The 16668-nt window shown below is 56.7% G+C and overlaps 4 protein-coding genes across 4 annotated transcripts; 2 read left to right on the forward strand and 2 right to left on the reverse strand.

Moving 5' to 3' along the window:
• Positions 1-586: 586 nt before the first annotated feature.
• Positions 587-4172, reverse strand: MYCTH_2311641 (uncharacterized protein). The gene is made up of 5 exons (XM_003666663.1): positions 3528-4172; positions 2432-3451; positions 2117-2353; positions 1596-2058; positions 587-1520 (listed from the first exon to the last, which is right to left on the reverse strand). The coding sequence occupies exons 1-5, from the start codon at positions 3915-3917 to the stop codon at positions 784-786; spliced, it is 2847 nt and encodes a 948-aa protein (XP_003666711.1). The 5' UTR covers positions 3918-4172; the 3' UTR covers positions 587-783.
• A 2591-nt stretch (positions 4173-6763) lies between these two features.
• On the reverse strand, positions 6764-9517 carry MYCTH_2316492 (uncharacterized protein). The gene is made up of 4 exons (XM_003666664.1): positions 9296-9517; positions 9189-9224; positions 8871-9114; positions 6764-8664 (listed from the first exon to the last, which is right to left on the reverse strand). Exons 1-4 carry the CDS (start codon positions 9310-9312, stop codon positions 7261-7263), a joined length of 1701 nt encoding a protein of 566 aa, XP_003666712.1. The 5' UTR covers positions 9313-9517; the 3' UTR covers positions 6764-7260.
• A 912-nt stretch (positions 9518-10429) lies between these two features.
• MYCTH_2311646 (uncharacterized protein) lies at positions 10430-13175 on the forward strand. The gene has a single exon (XM_003666665.1). The coding sequence runs from the start codon at positions 10729-10731 to the stop codon at positions 12952-12954; it is 2226 nt and encodes a 741-aa protein (XP_003666713.1). The 5' UTR covers positions 10430-10728; the 3' UTR covers positions 12955-13175.
• A 671-nt stretch (positions 13176-13846) lies between these two features.
• Positions 13847-14843, forward strand: MYCTH_2311647 (uncharacterized protein). Its single transcript, XM_003666666.1, has 2 exons — positions 13847-14375; positions 14519-14843. The coding sequence occupies exons 1-2, from the start codon at positions 14255-14257 to the stop codon at positions 14683-14685; spliced, it is 288 nt and encodes a 95-aa protein (XP_003666714.1). The 5' UTR covers positions 13847-14254; the 3' UTR covers positions 14686-14843.
• Positions 14844-16668: the final 1825 nt, after the last annotated feature.

Consider the following 16668-nt stretch of genomic DNA (forward strand, 5'->3'; position numbering starts at 1 on the left):
GCCAGTTCGGGCATTCCACTAGATCGCTGCACGCTCTTTCCACACACCCTCAGGGGTCACAACCTACGTGTGGCATCGATTAAGATATGCGCGGTATACGTAGGAAGGGGCGGAACGATGAGTCCAGAAAAGAAGGACAGCCCAAACTAAACTCAAAACTCGGTACGCTAGCTGAGATGAAAGTGTTCTCGACTAGCAAGCAGAACACTAACCAGCCTCAGCAGTTGACCAGGATGATAACATATCAGCCCAAGCAACATCTTACTAAAGTCATCATTCGCTACAACGCATTCGATGCAGCAGTCAGACAGACAGACCCGACAGGCAAGAAGCAGCACGCAGCGAGCACTTGTTTCGAACGCAACACTCCGTCGTTGTCGTTGTCATAACTAAATCACCCCCAAAATTCGGCACCTTCAGCAGCTTCCAAGAAGAAAGACATCGAAACTAGATAGAAAAAGAAGTAGATCAACCCCGCCTTGCTTGCGAAAGTGGTATAAAAGTGGTATAAATGAGAACTTGGGAGAAAGACACAGATCCCACACCTGAAACGAGCGAGAGAAAAACGCACCACTACAACAAGGATCCTAAGGTTTTAAAAAAAAGATATAAAAAAAAGATGTAAGGGAAACAATTCCAGCTTGCCTTGCCGACTTGCCTTTGCACTACTATTACCCCACCCAATCAGGTTTCATATCTCCAACTCTCTCCCTCTCTCCCTCCCCATCTCATCTTCCATTCCGAACTCGGTCGCGAGCTCTGTTTGGGGGGGGGGGGAGCATCTCAGCGGGAGCTGCCCAGCGCCGAGATGCGCGCGCCCGAAAGCCGGTGGATCAGACTCTCTGGCTGCTTACCCACGACGCCCGACTCCGTCGGGTGGGGAGCGGGGATGGGGTTGCCCTCGTCGGCGTCACGGGCGACGCGCTCGTCGGGGGTGAGGTCATCGACGTCCTCGTCGTCCTCGACAATCTTCGTGGGGATGTCGTGCTGCTGTTGCCCGTGTCCGTTTCCTCCCCCGCCGTGAAGTTGGAGGAGGTACTGCTGGGAGGTTCGCTCAGGGGTCGTGGCCGTCGTGCTCGCGAAAGACATGCTAGTGCTGCTGCGGTTGGGAATGAGATCCGGTGTGGGTGGGATGCTAGAGGTCCGCCCGCTGTGGGGCCGGAGGAGCGTGACGCTGCTGCTATCGTCACCGACATCGGACGTGGCCGTCGAGGTGGACGAGGCGTTACCGTCATCGCTGGGCGCGACTGAGAGAGAACTCCCTCTCCTACTTTTTGACAAGTCCCGAGCCCTGGAAGCCGACGATTGAGGCCTCCCGAGCTCGGCGTCCTGGGCGAGTTGCAGGCCCTCGACTGCGGCCTGGCATTGCTCCGCAATGTTGCGGATGATGTGCGCGATGGCATCCGTCTTGTCTTTGAGGTGGCGATCCGCCACGTCGATGAACGTCTGCGTCGAAATCCGCCTGCGGGCGAGCGTGAGGTTCTTGATGAACCGGGCATCGCTCTCTTCCATACCTTCGCCTGGACAACTGTTAGTCGCGGTCGCGATTTGGTTTTTTTTTTGGGGGGGGGGTATAGGGGGTTGAATGGTCCTACGCTCGGCGATAGCGGCAGCTTCCGCCTCCTCCTGGGCGGCAAAGCCGGCCTCGATCTCGGCGGCAAGCTCCTCTGGGGACGTCAGTGTCTTGACGAGGTGCTCCATGTGGTGGTGCTGTCCCGAAATCAAGCTGCGGAGGTGCAGCACGACGCGGCGCGCTTCGTCGCGCTGCCGGGCAATCGTCATGTTGGTGTGCTGCAGAGCGCTGAGCTCCTTCCTGTTCCTCTTGCGCTCCCTCTCGAGCTCCTCGGCGATCTCCTGCTGCAGAACAAGCGCCTCGAGGGCATCGTCGCGCTGCTTCTCGGTGCCGGCGAGACGGGCCGAGAGCCTGCTTGCATCGTCCTTCTGCTGGTCGATTAGCGCGGCAAGGCGGCGGTTCTCGCGCTTGTGCCCCTCGATCTTGACCTTGAGCTCCTGGGTCTCCTTCGTGAGAGTGTCGGCAAAAGCTTGGAATTTAAGGAACTAGGAGCGCGTTAGCAGGCCTAGAGTCATTTCCCATCCCCGTCTTGTTGGCACTCACCTGCTGCTTCCAGTTCTCCAACTCCTCGTTGAGGTAGTTATTCCTCTTGGTAACCTTGCTGAGCTCCGTATCCAGCCGGCCCTTGAGGTTGATGAAGTCCTGCCAAGCCTCGAGCGCGTCTCTCGAGTACTGGTTCCGCTCACGGACAATCTCGTTGAGGTGTCTCATCGAGACCTTTGTCATCAGCGGCTTCTTCACAGACCCGCCGAAGACGGCTTTTAGACCCGTGTTACGGCTCTGTAAAAAAAACGTCAAGTCAGCATCCAAGCTTTGGAAACATCCTCCCATTACTCCGACTAATGGGATGCAACTTACAATCTTCTCGCAGACGTGGTCCATGACAGCCATGACAGCATCCTGGTTCCACCACTCAGGGTCCTGGATGGACTCGACCTCACCGCGCATAACGATAATCTGACCGGCCGGAACCAGCTTTCCGCCGCCGTAGGCCGAGCGAAGGTGCTGGGGCACGCCCGAGGGCGTGACGTCGCCATTCAGCGCCTGGGTCAGCCTCGTCACAAACTTGTTGCGCTGGCTGGGCGTGAGGGCGGTGGGCGGGTTGGAAGTGAGGACAAAGTTGCGGTCGAGATCGACGACCAGGGCGTCGCTGGGCGCCGTGAAGAGCGACCTGCACTCGGCCGTGATACCGAGGATGTACGGGCCGGGCTCCTCGACGAGATCCTTGGCATGGCGCGCGTGCACGACGGGGACGTAGAGGCCGCTCCATTCGTAGACGCGGACGCAGAACCGGACAGTTTCGGCAGCCATTGTCAGCATGGCAGGGTAGTGGCTGACGAAGATGATGCGGCGGGTAGGCGAGATGGCCGCCTCGATGACGCCGACGATGTTGGGGATTGACAGGCAGCAGAACAACGGCCACATGGCGAAGTTCTGGAAGCCGGTGGGCGAAGAGGGGAACTGGTAGCAGAGCGCGTAGTCCTTCATGTCGATGCGCACCAGATCGTTCAGGCGAGGAGCAGGGAAGCTCAGAATCCGCGAGACCTCCTCGGCGTGGAAGAGGTTGGTCGCCTTGTTCCAGTGGATCCACATGCCCCGGAGATAGTCGCCGAGCAGGTTGTAGAGCGGGTAGCGCGAGAGGAACGATAAGCAGTAAGGGATCCAGTACTGCTCCTCCGGGTTGTCGTAGAAGTCGGGCTCTGTCCGCCTCCTGAGCTCACGGATCGTCTCGGCCCGCTTCTCGTCGGCGCGCGACCAGACGCGCAGGCAGATACCGTAGAGCGTGTGGGACGAGTCCTGTTGGAGGACGAAAGCGTGATGGACACAGTGAGGCTGGGTGCGGCCGGTGCAAATCTCGACGTCGTGAGGGAAGCAGGCCTAGAATAAGAATTGGTCAGTCAAGGCTGCTCGGGTCAAGGGTACCGAAAACCAAGGTTTCGAGCAAGCCACTCACCCTCATGGCAGCGTGCAGAGCCCTGGCGATCTCATTGTCTTGCTCCAACCTCGGGCTGCTCCCCAGGATCTCGGGCAGCCAAAATTGAGGAACGGCACCCTTCATGTGGCCAATCTTTCCCTGCGGAGGGGGCGGCGCCTTCACCCATTGCGACGGCTCGCGGCCGACACCGCAGACCATGTAGGCATGAGTGAGCGTCTTGGGCGTCCTCTGCTGCGGCTTCATGTTCAGCGTCGACGGAATCGGCTGGGTAATTCGAGAATGAAGAGACGAGGTCCGGCTCGGAATGATCAGGTTGCTGTCGGCCTGGTCGCGGGTGACGGGGCGGGCATCGCGGTCGCTAGTCCGCGGACGGGAGAAGGAAGCGTGGGTGTTGAGCGACGGAGGCATCTCAGCGGTGTGCTGGAGACACCCGAGGCTACCGAATACTGTGTAGTTAAGTTCGCTGATCAGATGATTTTCGTCACCAACTGTTCGGGCCCCGCTGCGACCGCTGCACAATGTCTCGATGGTTGACAACTCGTCTGGGCGGGTCGAATTAATCGAAGAAACCACAGCAAGCCATGCGATGATCGGCTTGCGTAGGCTCTGGGAAACAAGCTCCGGGCGTGTTTCGTTGTTAACACGAGGTCAAAAGGACGACGGGAGAGAAAAAAAAAGAGCCACGGGCAACAGCAACAAAGCAATTGCAACTTGAGTAAGGGGCACGGCGCAATCAAGGTAAGCTTCGGCCTCCCGAGACAAACGAATGCGCTAGCGAGAGCAAGGACGAACAGGCTCGCTGTTTGATGCTCTCGGTGCTACCCACGCGCTGCTGGGTTGTCCCTAGGAGGAAAAACACGGGCGCGGGGAATGAGGGCAGGGGAAATCTCAGGTTCACGAGAGTCACACGGTCGGAGGGGAAAAAAAAAGAGGCAAGAGGAAAAAGAAAGGCTTCGGAAAAGAGAGAAGGACCGAGCGCCGTGGGAGGGAGGACCAAACTCAGAGTCCGTCGAGCCCAAAATGTGGCGGCCAGGAGGTGGTGGGATGTGATGGGGAAAACGGGAGCAAATGAGGGCACTTGGGGTGCGCCTCGCTCAGCTGGATGGATTCGCCAATTCGCTGCAACACAGGCGGGAGGGCCCAGAAGCAAAAGCAGGCTGCAGGTCCAACAGCAGCCAAGCAGCTTCGGGTAATTGCGGCCGGCGACGGGGATTTGGGGAAATAAGGTGGAGGCGCTAAACCGCACGAGCGCGTTTGCAGGGCCCCCTAGCCAGGGGCAGGAGCAGGCCCGCGCGCGCCAAGATATTGAACTTCGCGTGCTTGAGCGAGTTGCTGAGGTACTCTGTACATTCCCTCGGGGCTCGGAACAAGTCTGTGGAGAGTTTGTCAGCAAGGGAGGGCCAGTGGGCGGATTCAAAAGAGGTTGTGTTCGGTCCACAATCGGGCAAACGAAGTTTCTGGTACTTGGACTTTTCCCCAACCTGGTCTTCTGGAAGCAGAGTCCTGGCTGATAGTTACTAAGACGGTTCCTTTAATTCAAGGACCCCTGAATGGTCCTTCCGTTCACTTTGTGCTGTGGCACTGACACTACACAAACAGAGCTGCGTTTGTGCCTGCAGATTTCGCCCAACTCTTATTCGCGCATTGATACATGGCATCTTCCGACACATATGTAGTGTAGCCGCAGTGCAGCCTCTTCGGTCCGCCCAATGCATTGGATCGATAGAGGGTGGGATACGGAGTACAGGAACATCATTTGCCGCAGCTGCAACCCGGAATCTGCGGTTTTTTTTTAACGGCGTTGCAACGGAATACCTACCGAGTGCAACCGTAGCTCAGATTGGACCATGCTCAGGGGTTGGCTCCAAAGTGTGTGGGATAATCATACAAGTCATTCGGGCACTCCGTGTAACTGCGGAGCCGTGTAGCGTCATAGTACAGAGTATGTCCGGAATAACTGTGTACTCTACAGAGTACGGATAACCAACTACTTTACCACTTTCGTGATGCTGCCCTTGCATAACGCCACGCGCACCAGAAACTCAGACAGTAAAGACACTGATCCTCAACTCCCGCTCTCGTTGAGCCAGTCTGTCGGGTCCGCCAGAAAAGAGACCCAGACATTGTCCGGGCTCCCGGCTTTGCTCACCGTTTTTTTGGGTATTCGACGAGATGAGGGAACAGAGTGGGTGGCTTGCTCGTCCTCTCATCAGGGAACGAACCCGAGCAAGGAAAGCGCTGCGGAGTCGCCTTTGACAAGTCCGGCCACCACGTCCCAAATGGGTAATTGCGAACAGGCGATCCGCGCGCAGCACCCAAGAGGGGGGGGAGGGGGGCCCGGCCCCATCCAGCGGTCTTCTTCGCCGTTCGAACCGATCTTCCTCGTGTCAACCAACGTTTTTTTCTTCTTCCTATCCCCCTTCGAGAGAACAGCGGTTCACCACGAGCAGGCAAGGATGCTCCCCACCGTCCCTGCTAACCCAGTTCAGCTTGGCACAGAACCGCGTGCATCACGTTGATCATGCAGTATTAGTAGTGTGTAAATCTCAAAAGTTCCTGTCAACAGCGTGCACGTAGTCGTCCGTCACTCAGTACTCCGTACATACGGTACACTGCTTGTGTCGTGTGTCAGAGCAGCATAAACACAACAAATTGCTTGAAACGACCTTGTTGCGGATTTACTGTGCTTGGAGCCGTACACGAGAGGGAGATGTGATTTACCGTTCCGTTTCATTAAGCCGATCCGCAAGGGAATGCACATCAGGTCCGCTCCATTCATCTTGTGGGGCTGGAATGGATACCCCTAACCGAGCCCTTTGCGCATGATGTGCAGCCATCGGGATTGCTCACGATGGCCGTTGACCGTTGGTGCAATCAAAATGCAAACGCAGTTATACACTAGATTACGACATGTCGATGTTCTTGAGGCGTATGGGTGCAGATGCAGCGGCAACCGGCAGAGAAACAAAAGTGTGACATTACCTGACGAGCAGAGAAATTGAATCAGCTTCAGACGATGTCCGTCTCGATGTCGCGCTGTCGCGTCAGTTGAGCCTGCAATAGACGGCCAACTTGCAACGACAACGAGAACGAAGTCTTTCGCGCCATCAGAGTTTCCTCGGCCGGGGCCGATCAAAAAAGTTCAGCGGAGGGGCGACAAGACTCGAGGTTGAGTCTCTGAATCATGCTGCACTGCTGCACCGACCTGACCAAGAGCAGTTACATACTACAGAAGCCGGACGTGTCCATTGGGAAATGTCTTGTTGGTTTGATCGTGAACGTCTCGTACCCGGTGATGCTCAACCAGCTCATAGAACTACCTGCGCTGCTGGTTGGCTACCACCGGAGCTCCAAAGGCCAAACTGCCTTCTGATGCCACAGTTGCATCTACCCAGCAACCCTGCCCAACCCATGCCTGTCCAGGCTGTCAGCGATATGCATGCCCATGCGCCCCAGGTGTCAATTTCCCCTCCGGCATCGCTGCCCCAGATCATGTGAAGCGCAGCATGAAACCCAGATTCGCCAGCCCCTTAAAGCCATACTAGCATGTTTTCCGTTTCGTATCGTCATCACGCCCCAACTCCCCGCCCAGAAAACAAGAACGATACTGGAAGCCTTGTGCCGCCGCCAATGAAAGAAATAGAAAAGCAGTCCCGAACACCATGTGTAAGTGACTAGTCGTACAGCAAAAACGCCAGTCGCACTTCGGGCGAGACCGATCCGGGATTATGTGGCGAGAAAAAGAGCGGAACTACTGAGAAGGCGCTGTCTGGGGCCCTCGAGAGCGATAACCACCACTGCCGCCGCGGCCGCCACGGTAATCCCGGCGTCCACGGCCACGTCCCCGGCGGAAACCGCCGCGCGGGCCCCCGTCAACACTGCCCAGGCCGAACGTCTCAATGTTCTTGCGCGTTTCCTCGCCGCGCCAATGAGCTCCGCCGGGCCGCTGCGCCGCATTTTCTCTGTCCTTCAAATCACTCGAAATATTGTCAAAGAACGATTTGTTCTTGTTGTAAGCCGGCTCCGCCGGAGGTATGGCGTCAGAAGCCTCAGGATCAGCACCGTTTGCCAAACCAGCCTCGCCAAGCGAAGAGCTGGCAACGGCCTCCTTAACAATATCTTGCTTGTTGAACTTTGCGTTGGCCGAAGCAAAGTCAAAGTCTGTATCAGGAACCTCAACCTTGGCGGGACGAGGGCCGCGGCCACGACCGCCCCGGTTGCTTTGACCAGAGCGAGCAGCATTGATCCTCATCTCGTTCACCCGCTTGGTCAAATTATCCACGCCGTTAGTTTCCGCCTGCTGTAAGGTGGTAGCGGAGCTGTCGACCTGCGCCATGGCACGCGCTACAGCATCCTTGGCGGCCTGTGTGGCATCCCTCAAAGCGGCGGCGGCGGCAGCCGTGTTGGTCTGGTCGGCAAGTGGCTTGGGACCGGACTGGTTCTGGGCAACCTTGGCAGTGAGAGCAGCCGGGAGAGGAACAGCTGGCATAATCTGCGTAGGGCGGTTGCCCTTGGGGCCGGTCGGAACTGAGGCGGCTTGGCCGGCAGCTGTCGGTGATTTGTTCGAAATCGACGCAGCCGTGGCATTGACCTCCTCAACCGTGGGTTTCGATTCGACCGGCGGTGGGGGTGGCGCGGCAGCAGCCGGCTGCATATGCGCCAGGTCCGCCGTCTTTGGTTCAGATGAGGCACTGGCTGGTTGAGAGGGGGTAGTAGGCGTCCTGTCGGCGGCAGGACCAATTGGAGCCGGTTTTTGTGTTGGACCCTGATTGCTGGGAGTCTGGTTTGCAGACTGTCGGCCTTGACCAGGAGCACCGGGCGCACCGGGTGCTCCTGGGTGGCCACCGGGCCCAGGCTGGAACGGATAAGGGCCCCACGGGCCGTGCCCCATGGGGGGGAATTCCTGCCCAGGCGGGAACCACCCCGGAGGCGGGTATGGCATGCCACCGAACGGGCCGGGGCCAGGACCTGGCGCTCCAGCGCGACCCCATCCGGACATATGAGGGGGGAAATAACCGAATCCCGGTGCGCCAGGCGGAGGGCCTTGCTGGTTCTGAGGACCAGCATGACCGATCGGACCCTGCGGACCCTGGGGGCCTTGAGGTCCAACCGGCCCCGACAGACCAGGGGCGGCATTGCCGGGACGGGGCCGGGCCTGGGACAAAGTCATGTTAGCGACTCTTCTCACCCCAAAGAACGTTGTGCTTGAAAAGATCGACCTCAAGGCCTCTGTTCAGAAGGAAGGCAACGGAAATCTCAACATTGTTTGTTTGCGCATTTCAGACAATCAAGTTTTACATCCGTAATGGTTCATCATTTGAGGGTCGAGGTGGGCGTGGGGAGACTCAAGGTAAGACTTACGCCAAGAATCGCTGGATCATTCGGGACTGCGGGCGGCTTCTCTTCTTTTACGGGCGCTGGACCTTCTTCGATCCTCAAGTCCTTGACATCGGTGCCACGGAAGACAATGTACTCGTAGAGCTGGTCCGATGGCGGGACAAATTCGTCGGGATTGGTTTTCCGATGCTCGGTTCCAAATGACCTCACATTCTCAAGGGAGACGGTCGAGTCATCCGAGTTGATGCTATGAAGAGTGCCAGAATAGCTGGAAAGAGCAATTGTTAGCCTAAGGTGATTGAAAAGAGGGGAGGAGCGAGGATCTTGGGTATTGTCACCTACCGAATGTCGCTCCTGGATATGAGGGATATTCTGGCTCTGCAAACACGATGAGTAGTTAGCGTCTGGCGGGCCGGGAAAGGCAAGTGCCGGCCGGTGCGTGAACGAACCCGATGAATTCGGACATCTTGACAGGTCGAAGATGCTCGTGGCGAAATGCAGGGTACTCGGCGCCAACGCGCGAGGATCGAGATTACACGGGTATTGAATATGTATCGAAATTGAGATTAAAAATCGACAACGTCTCCTCGGAGACAGGCAGGATAGCTTGGGTTAAAGGGCGGTCGTGGCTCGCGCGTTGCGCACCATGATTTGTGGCAGTTTTGTGCTTGTTGGGTTTCGAGGTTGGAGGAAGGTAAGGGCGAAAAGGATGCACAACCTATGAAAATTCAGCATCTTTTCAGCCTCCTGCATTCTCGCCTGGAATGTAAATTGGCCCGTGCACTCAGCTCAGCCGGGTTCCCATTGCACTGCCACAGTGTAGCCACGGGGGTCAAAGGCGACTCGTAAAAAAGTGTACACTACATCACGCAAGCCTGTAGCATCTCTTACGCTTGTAAGACAAGAAACGAGCCATCTCGGGCGAACCCTTACGAGAATAGGAGCCCATTTGAGCGCATGGTCAGGATATGGAAAAAGTTGGAGTGCGCAGATGCAAAAGTTCGCTTCAATCTCTCGAGGCGCATTCCCCGTCAACCCTCGACTAGCAGGAGCCTGTGCCAACGCCCGGCGACACGACGTACTAACGGTTTTCATGCAGTTGCTTTGGACAGCCGTAACCCATTGGTGGCAGGTTCTCCATCTGTTATACACAGCTTTTGAGCGAAGATGTCTATAAACAAAAATAGCATCGGCCACCGCAGGGTTCGGATACCTATCACTTAATGATGTGAGCCGTGATGTCTGGAAGAGGAGGCATTAAGCGTTCGGTAAGCCGGTTTTGCCCTGAAAGACTGGGGAACGATTCATTGGCATTGTGCAGGTTCTTTCGGCTTCAACTTGGGTTCAGAGTGAGTTGAGGACATGTTGGCCCAGGAAGCAGCCGATAATCAGCGTACGGAGTATCGCAGAGTAGTCCGTATTCTGTAATCCGTATCCCCATTACCGAATGCACTACGGATACGTCCGTAGTCTGCTCCAGTTCACTTAAAAGGCACGATAGATGGTCCGTGCTTTGCTGCTGTGGTTGAGTGTAATTGCTGGTCACTCGTCTTTTGGCGATGACTCTCTCGGCGAAATGAATATGACGATCGAAGCCTTCAGTGCACTCGAGGCTTTTCAGCGTACTTTGGGTTTCCCTGATATTTTTGCCACCTTTCGGTATCTATAGGGGCAAACGTACTACAACAGATGATTGTCTATGCTTGACTGCCTGTCGCACCCTTCGCATTCCTTGTCGAAGGATCGAAACCAAGTCACATTGACCCATCGTGTTGAACCCCTCCATACCCCACCATTCCACCCAAAGGAGACCTCGCAACATTACGCATCAACCGTTTGTCCGATATCTCGCCTAAACGTATTTTTTGCAAACCGAGCTATCATGGCCAGCAGACAGTTACGCAAGATCCGGAAACAGCAAGAGCTGTTGAGCCTCCAGAATGGCGCTGCCGATAAAAGTGAAGAAGAATCCGAGGATGAACCGATCGTCGCAAGACCTCGGGCCAACATGTTCTCGGGGTTTGCCGCTCTAGGAGACGAGGGCGACGATGGAAACGATGACGAGGACCAGAAGAGCGACGAGGAAGATGCTCGGCAGGCAGCACACCAGGAGCAAATAGTGGAAGAGGCAGAGCCCGCCAAGAAGACCAAGAAGAAGCAGAAAAAGAAAAAGAAGAAAGGCAAACAGGCCGGGCAGCCAGCGCCAGCCCAAGACGAGCGCGACTCCGTCGATGAGATAGACCGGGTGCTTGAAGAGCTCAAACTCGAGTCCCAGCAACCGGGTGATGTTGTCGAAACCCCAGCGGGGGGCGAATCCGCCAACGAGCTCAACGAGCTTCTACGTATCAACTTCCAGCATCTCAAGGCCGTGAACGAGATGCGAAGGGTCTTTGGCAAGGCCATGGACGTGGCCGAAGTTGAGGAGCGCACTCAGGAAAACCGACAGCGCGGGCTGCCCCAGAATGTCGACCTTGAGACTTTCCTCAGTGCTCGCGCTGCCCACCCAGGCCAGGGGTCCCAGAACAACAAGAGCATGTTTGACACTATTTTGCGCACGAATCCGTTCATTGACGGCAAGAAGACTTGGCCCCGCGGCACGGCTCAGGGGCTTAAGATGATTCGCGTCACCGAGGGATCGCAGGACGAAGTCGAATTCGCCTTTGCACACGATAAAACCTACGACGCCTTGGAAGGCAGCTTCTTCGGCTTGGTCCAGATGTACGACCCCATGCAGATCGTCCACTTCTTGTACAGGTACCCGTACCACGTCTCCTCGCTTATCCAAGTGAGCAAGGTCGCTCGTCAGGATCAAAACTCTGCCTTGGCAGCAGACCTCATCGAGCGCGCCCTCTTCACCTTTGGCCGGGTCAGCCTCAGCGAGTTCCGCAAGAAGCTGGAAAAGGGCCAGGCCAGGATGAGCTTCTCCAGACCTGAGAACCGCCAGTTCTACCTGGCCGGCTACAACCTTATCCAAAAACTAGTGCTGAAGGGCACCTACCGGACAGCACTCGAGTGGGCCAAGCTCTTCCTGAGTATCAACCACGACGACCCCTACGGCATGATCAACTGGATCCACGTCCTTGCCATCCGTGCCCTCGAGGCTAAGTGGTTCATCAAGTTTTGCAGCTCGGACGCCCTCACCAACGCAAGCAGCACCTACGCCAAGCAGACCCTCCCCCTCGCCCACTTCCAGCTCGGCGACACCGCCGCGGCCAAGTCCACCCTCATCAAGGGCATGCAAGCTCTTCCGTGGCTCTATTGCGCCCTCTTTAGCGCTCTCAACCTGGATACCCCCAGACCGATCTGGGGCATCCAGCCGCGCAACGAAGACGAGGCGCTACACACCGAACTCTATATCCACACCGCCAAGGACCTCTGGAACACCCCGCAGCACATTAGCCTCCTCCAGGACGCCGCGGCGTCCGTATCGATCCCGCCCAACTACGCATCCGCCCTGGGCCCTCCACCGGCCGTCTCGCTGGCGACGGCCCGCTTCATCTACCTCGACAACACGCCAGCGCTCATGTCGGCCGTCCCGCGCGGGATGCTGCACACGGCCGTGCCCAACTTCGACTTCGACCCGCTGCCGCCGCCCGAGGAGGCCAACACGTTCTCGTCCGAGACCCAGCGGCTGCCCTGGCGCGTCACCCAGGCCGAGCGCGCGCGCTCCGCCGTCGGCCAGCTGCCCGGGATGCGCGCGGCGATTGCGCGGCTGCGGGAGGAGATCGAACGCGAGGTCGAGGAGCGCGTGCGCAGGCGGCCGCACCTCGCGGGCGGCGGCGAGGCGGGTGGTGACGGCGTCGATGATGACGGGCAAGAGGACGACGGCGCGGCTGACGAGGCCGCGGCCGAGGCGGAGCAGCGCAGGCGGTTCTTGCCCAGGGAGTCGCCGGCGCCGGGGATCATGAACTACCTGAGATACGTCATGAACGGGAACTTGGAGGTGGTCGATCAGCTAGAGGAGTGGCAAGCACCGACCGGCATGCCCGGGGGTTGGGGTCAGGGGGAGGGCTGGGAAGAGGAGGATGATTTCGAAGGCGTGGACGAGTTCGAGGGCCCGGACGATTTCGAGGGAGGAGGGTATGGAGATGAGGCGGATAGAGGATAGGTAGTGGCTTCAACGCCCCGTACTGTGTGGCATGATTGGTATGTTGCGGTATGTTGCGGGAGTATGTATATACCTAGCCGTAACAGTGTGGTCGGGCAGATGATATACCGAGATTGGGCCTTGGGAGATGGGGTTTACGGGCCCGCAAAGTTTTAAATAAAAGCATAACCTCCGTGGTTCATTGATCCGAATGTGCGTGTCCGATGCATATCTTCTTCGATCAGAGAATGGGCCCCTGCAATGTGGCTCGCGAACCATCTACGGAGTACATCGTTATCACCGGTCTTAGCAGGCGTTGCTCGGCAAAGCGGCAGCTTCCCACACCCTAGATTGCGAACAGGAACGGAGCATCTCTGCCCGGAACGGAAGGGCTTGGCAGCGTTGTTTTAGGCGTTGTTTTAGGCTACTTGGAGGGCAGGTTCAACTCGAGATGTAACAATGGGCCAGGATGGTGAGCACGTTTCATGTCCAAGGCGCAAACACGCTTGAGCCTCCACGACAAGTCATCATGAAACACGTTCTTACTGCGGCGGTAGTGGAGGTCTTGCATCCCCAAGATAAAGACGTACTATACTGTACGAGGCCGGTGACACTGTGGAAGGACCTGGCACAAGCCCGGCATTGAGACTCTTGTTTACCTGACGCAGTCGGTTGTTGAGTCCCAGCTTGTGTCTCCTGAAACTATTGGTAAGCAAGGGGAGGCAATCCTTAATCCGTAGGTATGTATGTACATACATACATACAGTACTTCCGTGCGGTACCTAAGCCTGGTGCACCGCCGCCACTGTTCGGACAGGTGGCCGATATTGGGGTGAGGAACGAGGCGGGACGTCACCAAATACATTATTAATGAAGCACCCAATTTATTCCGCGGCGCAAATGGCGCAATTGCCTCGGTGGCACAATGACCGGACTTGGTGTGGTTGCCGTTCGGGCACAGTTGTCGCAATCTGGCGACTTTCCGCCGCTAAAATAGCGCTGCGAGACCGCAGCGCAGCGGACCCCGCCCTGCCGACAAGGTCGCGGGGCACATCCGCCTCAAGGACTCGAAACCATCACACCCTCTTTGACCTTGATGAACGGCCGTCCAGCTCCACCGACTAGGTACCCCTTATATACCCGCGTGTTGGCCGCTCCGAATCGCCCCAGAGCGTCTGTTACCACACTCAAATCCTACATCATCGCCTGTTCACAAAGAACACTGCTCGAGCCGTCGCAACCCCGAGAACCCCGCTATCGCACCACTCGTTTGCTCTCGGCACCCCGAATCTACACCCAACCGGAAAAGGAAATAGACACAATGGCCGACGTCGTCGCTGCTTCTGGCCCCGCCCCCGGCGAGCACAAGTACCAGTTCAACGTGAGCATGTCGTGTGGCGGCTGCTCCGGCGCTGTCGAGCGTGTTCTCAAGAAGCTAGAAGGTGCGTCCGGGCAACCATTAACCTGCCTCTTCTCGTTCTCTTCCTCCCCCCCCCCCCAAAAAAAAAAAAACCAAAAAAAAAAAACATAATCGCACCCCTCGGTTGTCTGCGCAACCGCTAAACAACTGAACGGCGGGAAACAGGCGTCAAGTCCTTCGAAGTCTCGCTCGAGTCTCAAACAGCCACCGTCATCGCCGAGGAGTCGCTGCCGTACGAGAAGGTGCTGCGCACGATTGCCAAGACCGGGAAGAAGGTCAACAGCGGTGAGGCAGACGGGGTCGCGCAGAGCGTTGAGGTGCCGGCTGAGTAGGGAGCTTCGCTTGGTTGGAGGACAAGAATTTCCTTTTATTGGACATTTACTGAGCATTGGGCCGGTGGTTTTCCGGGTTCCTTTTTCTTTTTCAACTTCCTGCGCAGGGATCTCAAGGTAAACACGGTGCTGGGTATGGCATGCCACGACCGTTTCTTTGCGGGCTGCTTGAAGCGCAATGATCAAGGTTTAGACGTGTGATAAGAGCGCCACGACGTCACTTCAGCTCTGTTCTCCAAGCTTCCACCTCGATGATGCCCGACCGCTTTGGATCTCGATACATCCCAGTCAAGACCCGCAGAAGTAGATGTCGGGATGTCCAGCCCGCGCCGAAGATGGGCTGATGGTGAAGTATGCGCACAATTGGCACATTCAACAGAGGGCTCCGATGGAGGAATCCAAGGGCGTTTCAACCTGACTTCTACGCCTTCCGTTGAGCAGATCCCCAAAGCACGAGCTAACTATAGGGAAACGTGGATCCATCAAACGAGTTACACAAAATTGGACCACTATGGCGGCGTCCCCTGCTACATGGATAAAGATGAACTAATCATGCCAAATACCCCAGGGTAACCAAAGCAGCTTCTTGGGAGGCGGCCTTTATCCACTTCCCGGAAAATGCGAGAATAGGAGCGAGAGGCAGGTGATAGAAATATCTGGTGGCAGGGTTGGTCTGTCAGCTGAGTTTCAAGTGAGACTCGGGCGATGTGCCCTCCCTATTCGAGCTGTTGCCACATATGTTGCATCAAACGCTGCTTAGAAAGAATATAAAGGAAAGAAAAAAGGAGAGAAGCCAACCAAAGAAGGGAACGAAGGCGTGGCTTGCTCGCCTCCCGGGCAAAGAAAGCAGATTACGTTCCTCCATCACGAAGCGTCGGGTTGCAGCGTTTTGATGCATATACCGACGTCTTCTGATGTCACAACCCGGCGGAATGCAGGTTCGGCTCCGAGAAAAGGGCGCGATCATAGCGTTGCGGTATCCGTCGGTATACGGACTCACAGATCCCCTCGGGCTTCAGCTTGGCATGGTGCTGAGGTTGATGCCGAGCAGCTACGCCCCATGTCTCTAACCTTTGCCATGGTGGTAGGTACGCCAGGAGCCTACGTAGGAACCGGATAACATTTACGCTGGGGGAATGAAGTATCTCATGTTATTTGCCTGAGATAGGTAAGTAGGGAGGAAAGTACCAAAGAAGTTGCGCCTTCTGCTGTGAGCGAACGGACGTTGCAGAGTGTGAAGGTGCCGCCTGTGTGTCTGCGCCTTCCGAGCCCCCGACAGGATTCTGCACGCACTGAAGTTGACCGAGCCGGCAGACATCCACTCACAGTGCAGATTTGGGATCAAACTTTGCTGCTTGAGATTGCCAATGCCCGATGGTGTCATCTCTGTGATGTGCCTTCCGAATCCCGTTGACGGCTCTTGCACAAATGCATGGCTTGCACGCCCACATGCTGGGCCGCCATGGCCTAAACATTGCGTCAATTCCATTCTCCTCCCCAGGCAACTCATAGTCTTTCTTATAACAGCAATGGCACGTTTGGCGCATTATCTGGCGTCAATTTCCATCTGAAATCTACGACCATCCCCGATCTCTTGTCAACACATGGAAGGCCGGTTGTATCAACGGCGAGAGAGCACAGTATCGATGCACGACTCCTCCCTATGAAACATCACATAACTGGCACTCCTTAGCTCACCCAGAAGCTAAAAAGCGTCTGTGACAATTACGGTCCCGGGGTCATGGAGGCTGGATCTGAGAGCGAACCCCCGGGATCGGGAAGCGGACCGCCGGAACAGAAAACAGTTCCCGCGCCCCTTCAGGTAGCTCCATATGGGAATAACAAGGTTAGACGCCCGCGCCAGGTCAAGTCTTGTATCGAATGCAGGTGAGATGTGTCGCTACTTGTTTATCGGGGCTAGCCACGCTGACGCGGAATTAGGAGGCGCAAGTTACGATGTGACCGTCAGGACCCGTGTTCTCA

This window comes from Thermothelomyces thermophilus, chromosome 7, assembly GCF_000226095.1.
Source record: "Thermothelomyces thermophilus ATCC 42464 chromosome 7, complete sequence".
NCBI lineage: Eukaryota > Fungi > Ascomycota > Sordariomycetes > Sordariales > Chaetomiaceae > Thermothelomyces > Thermothelomyces thermophilus.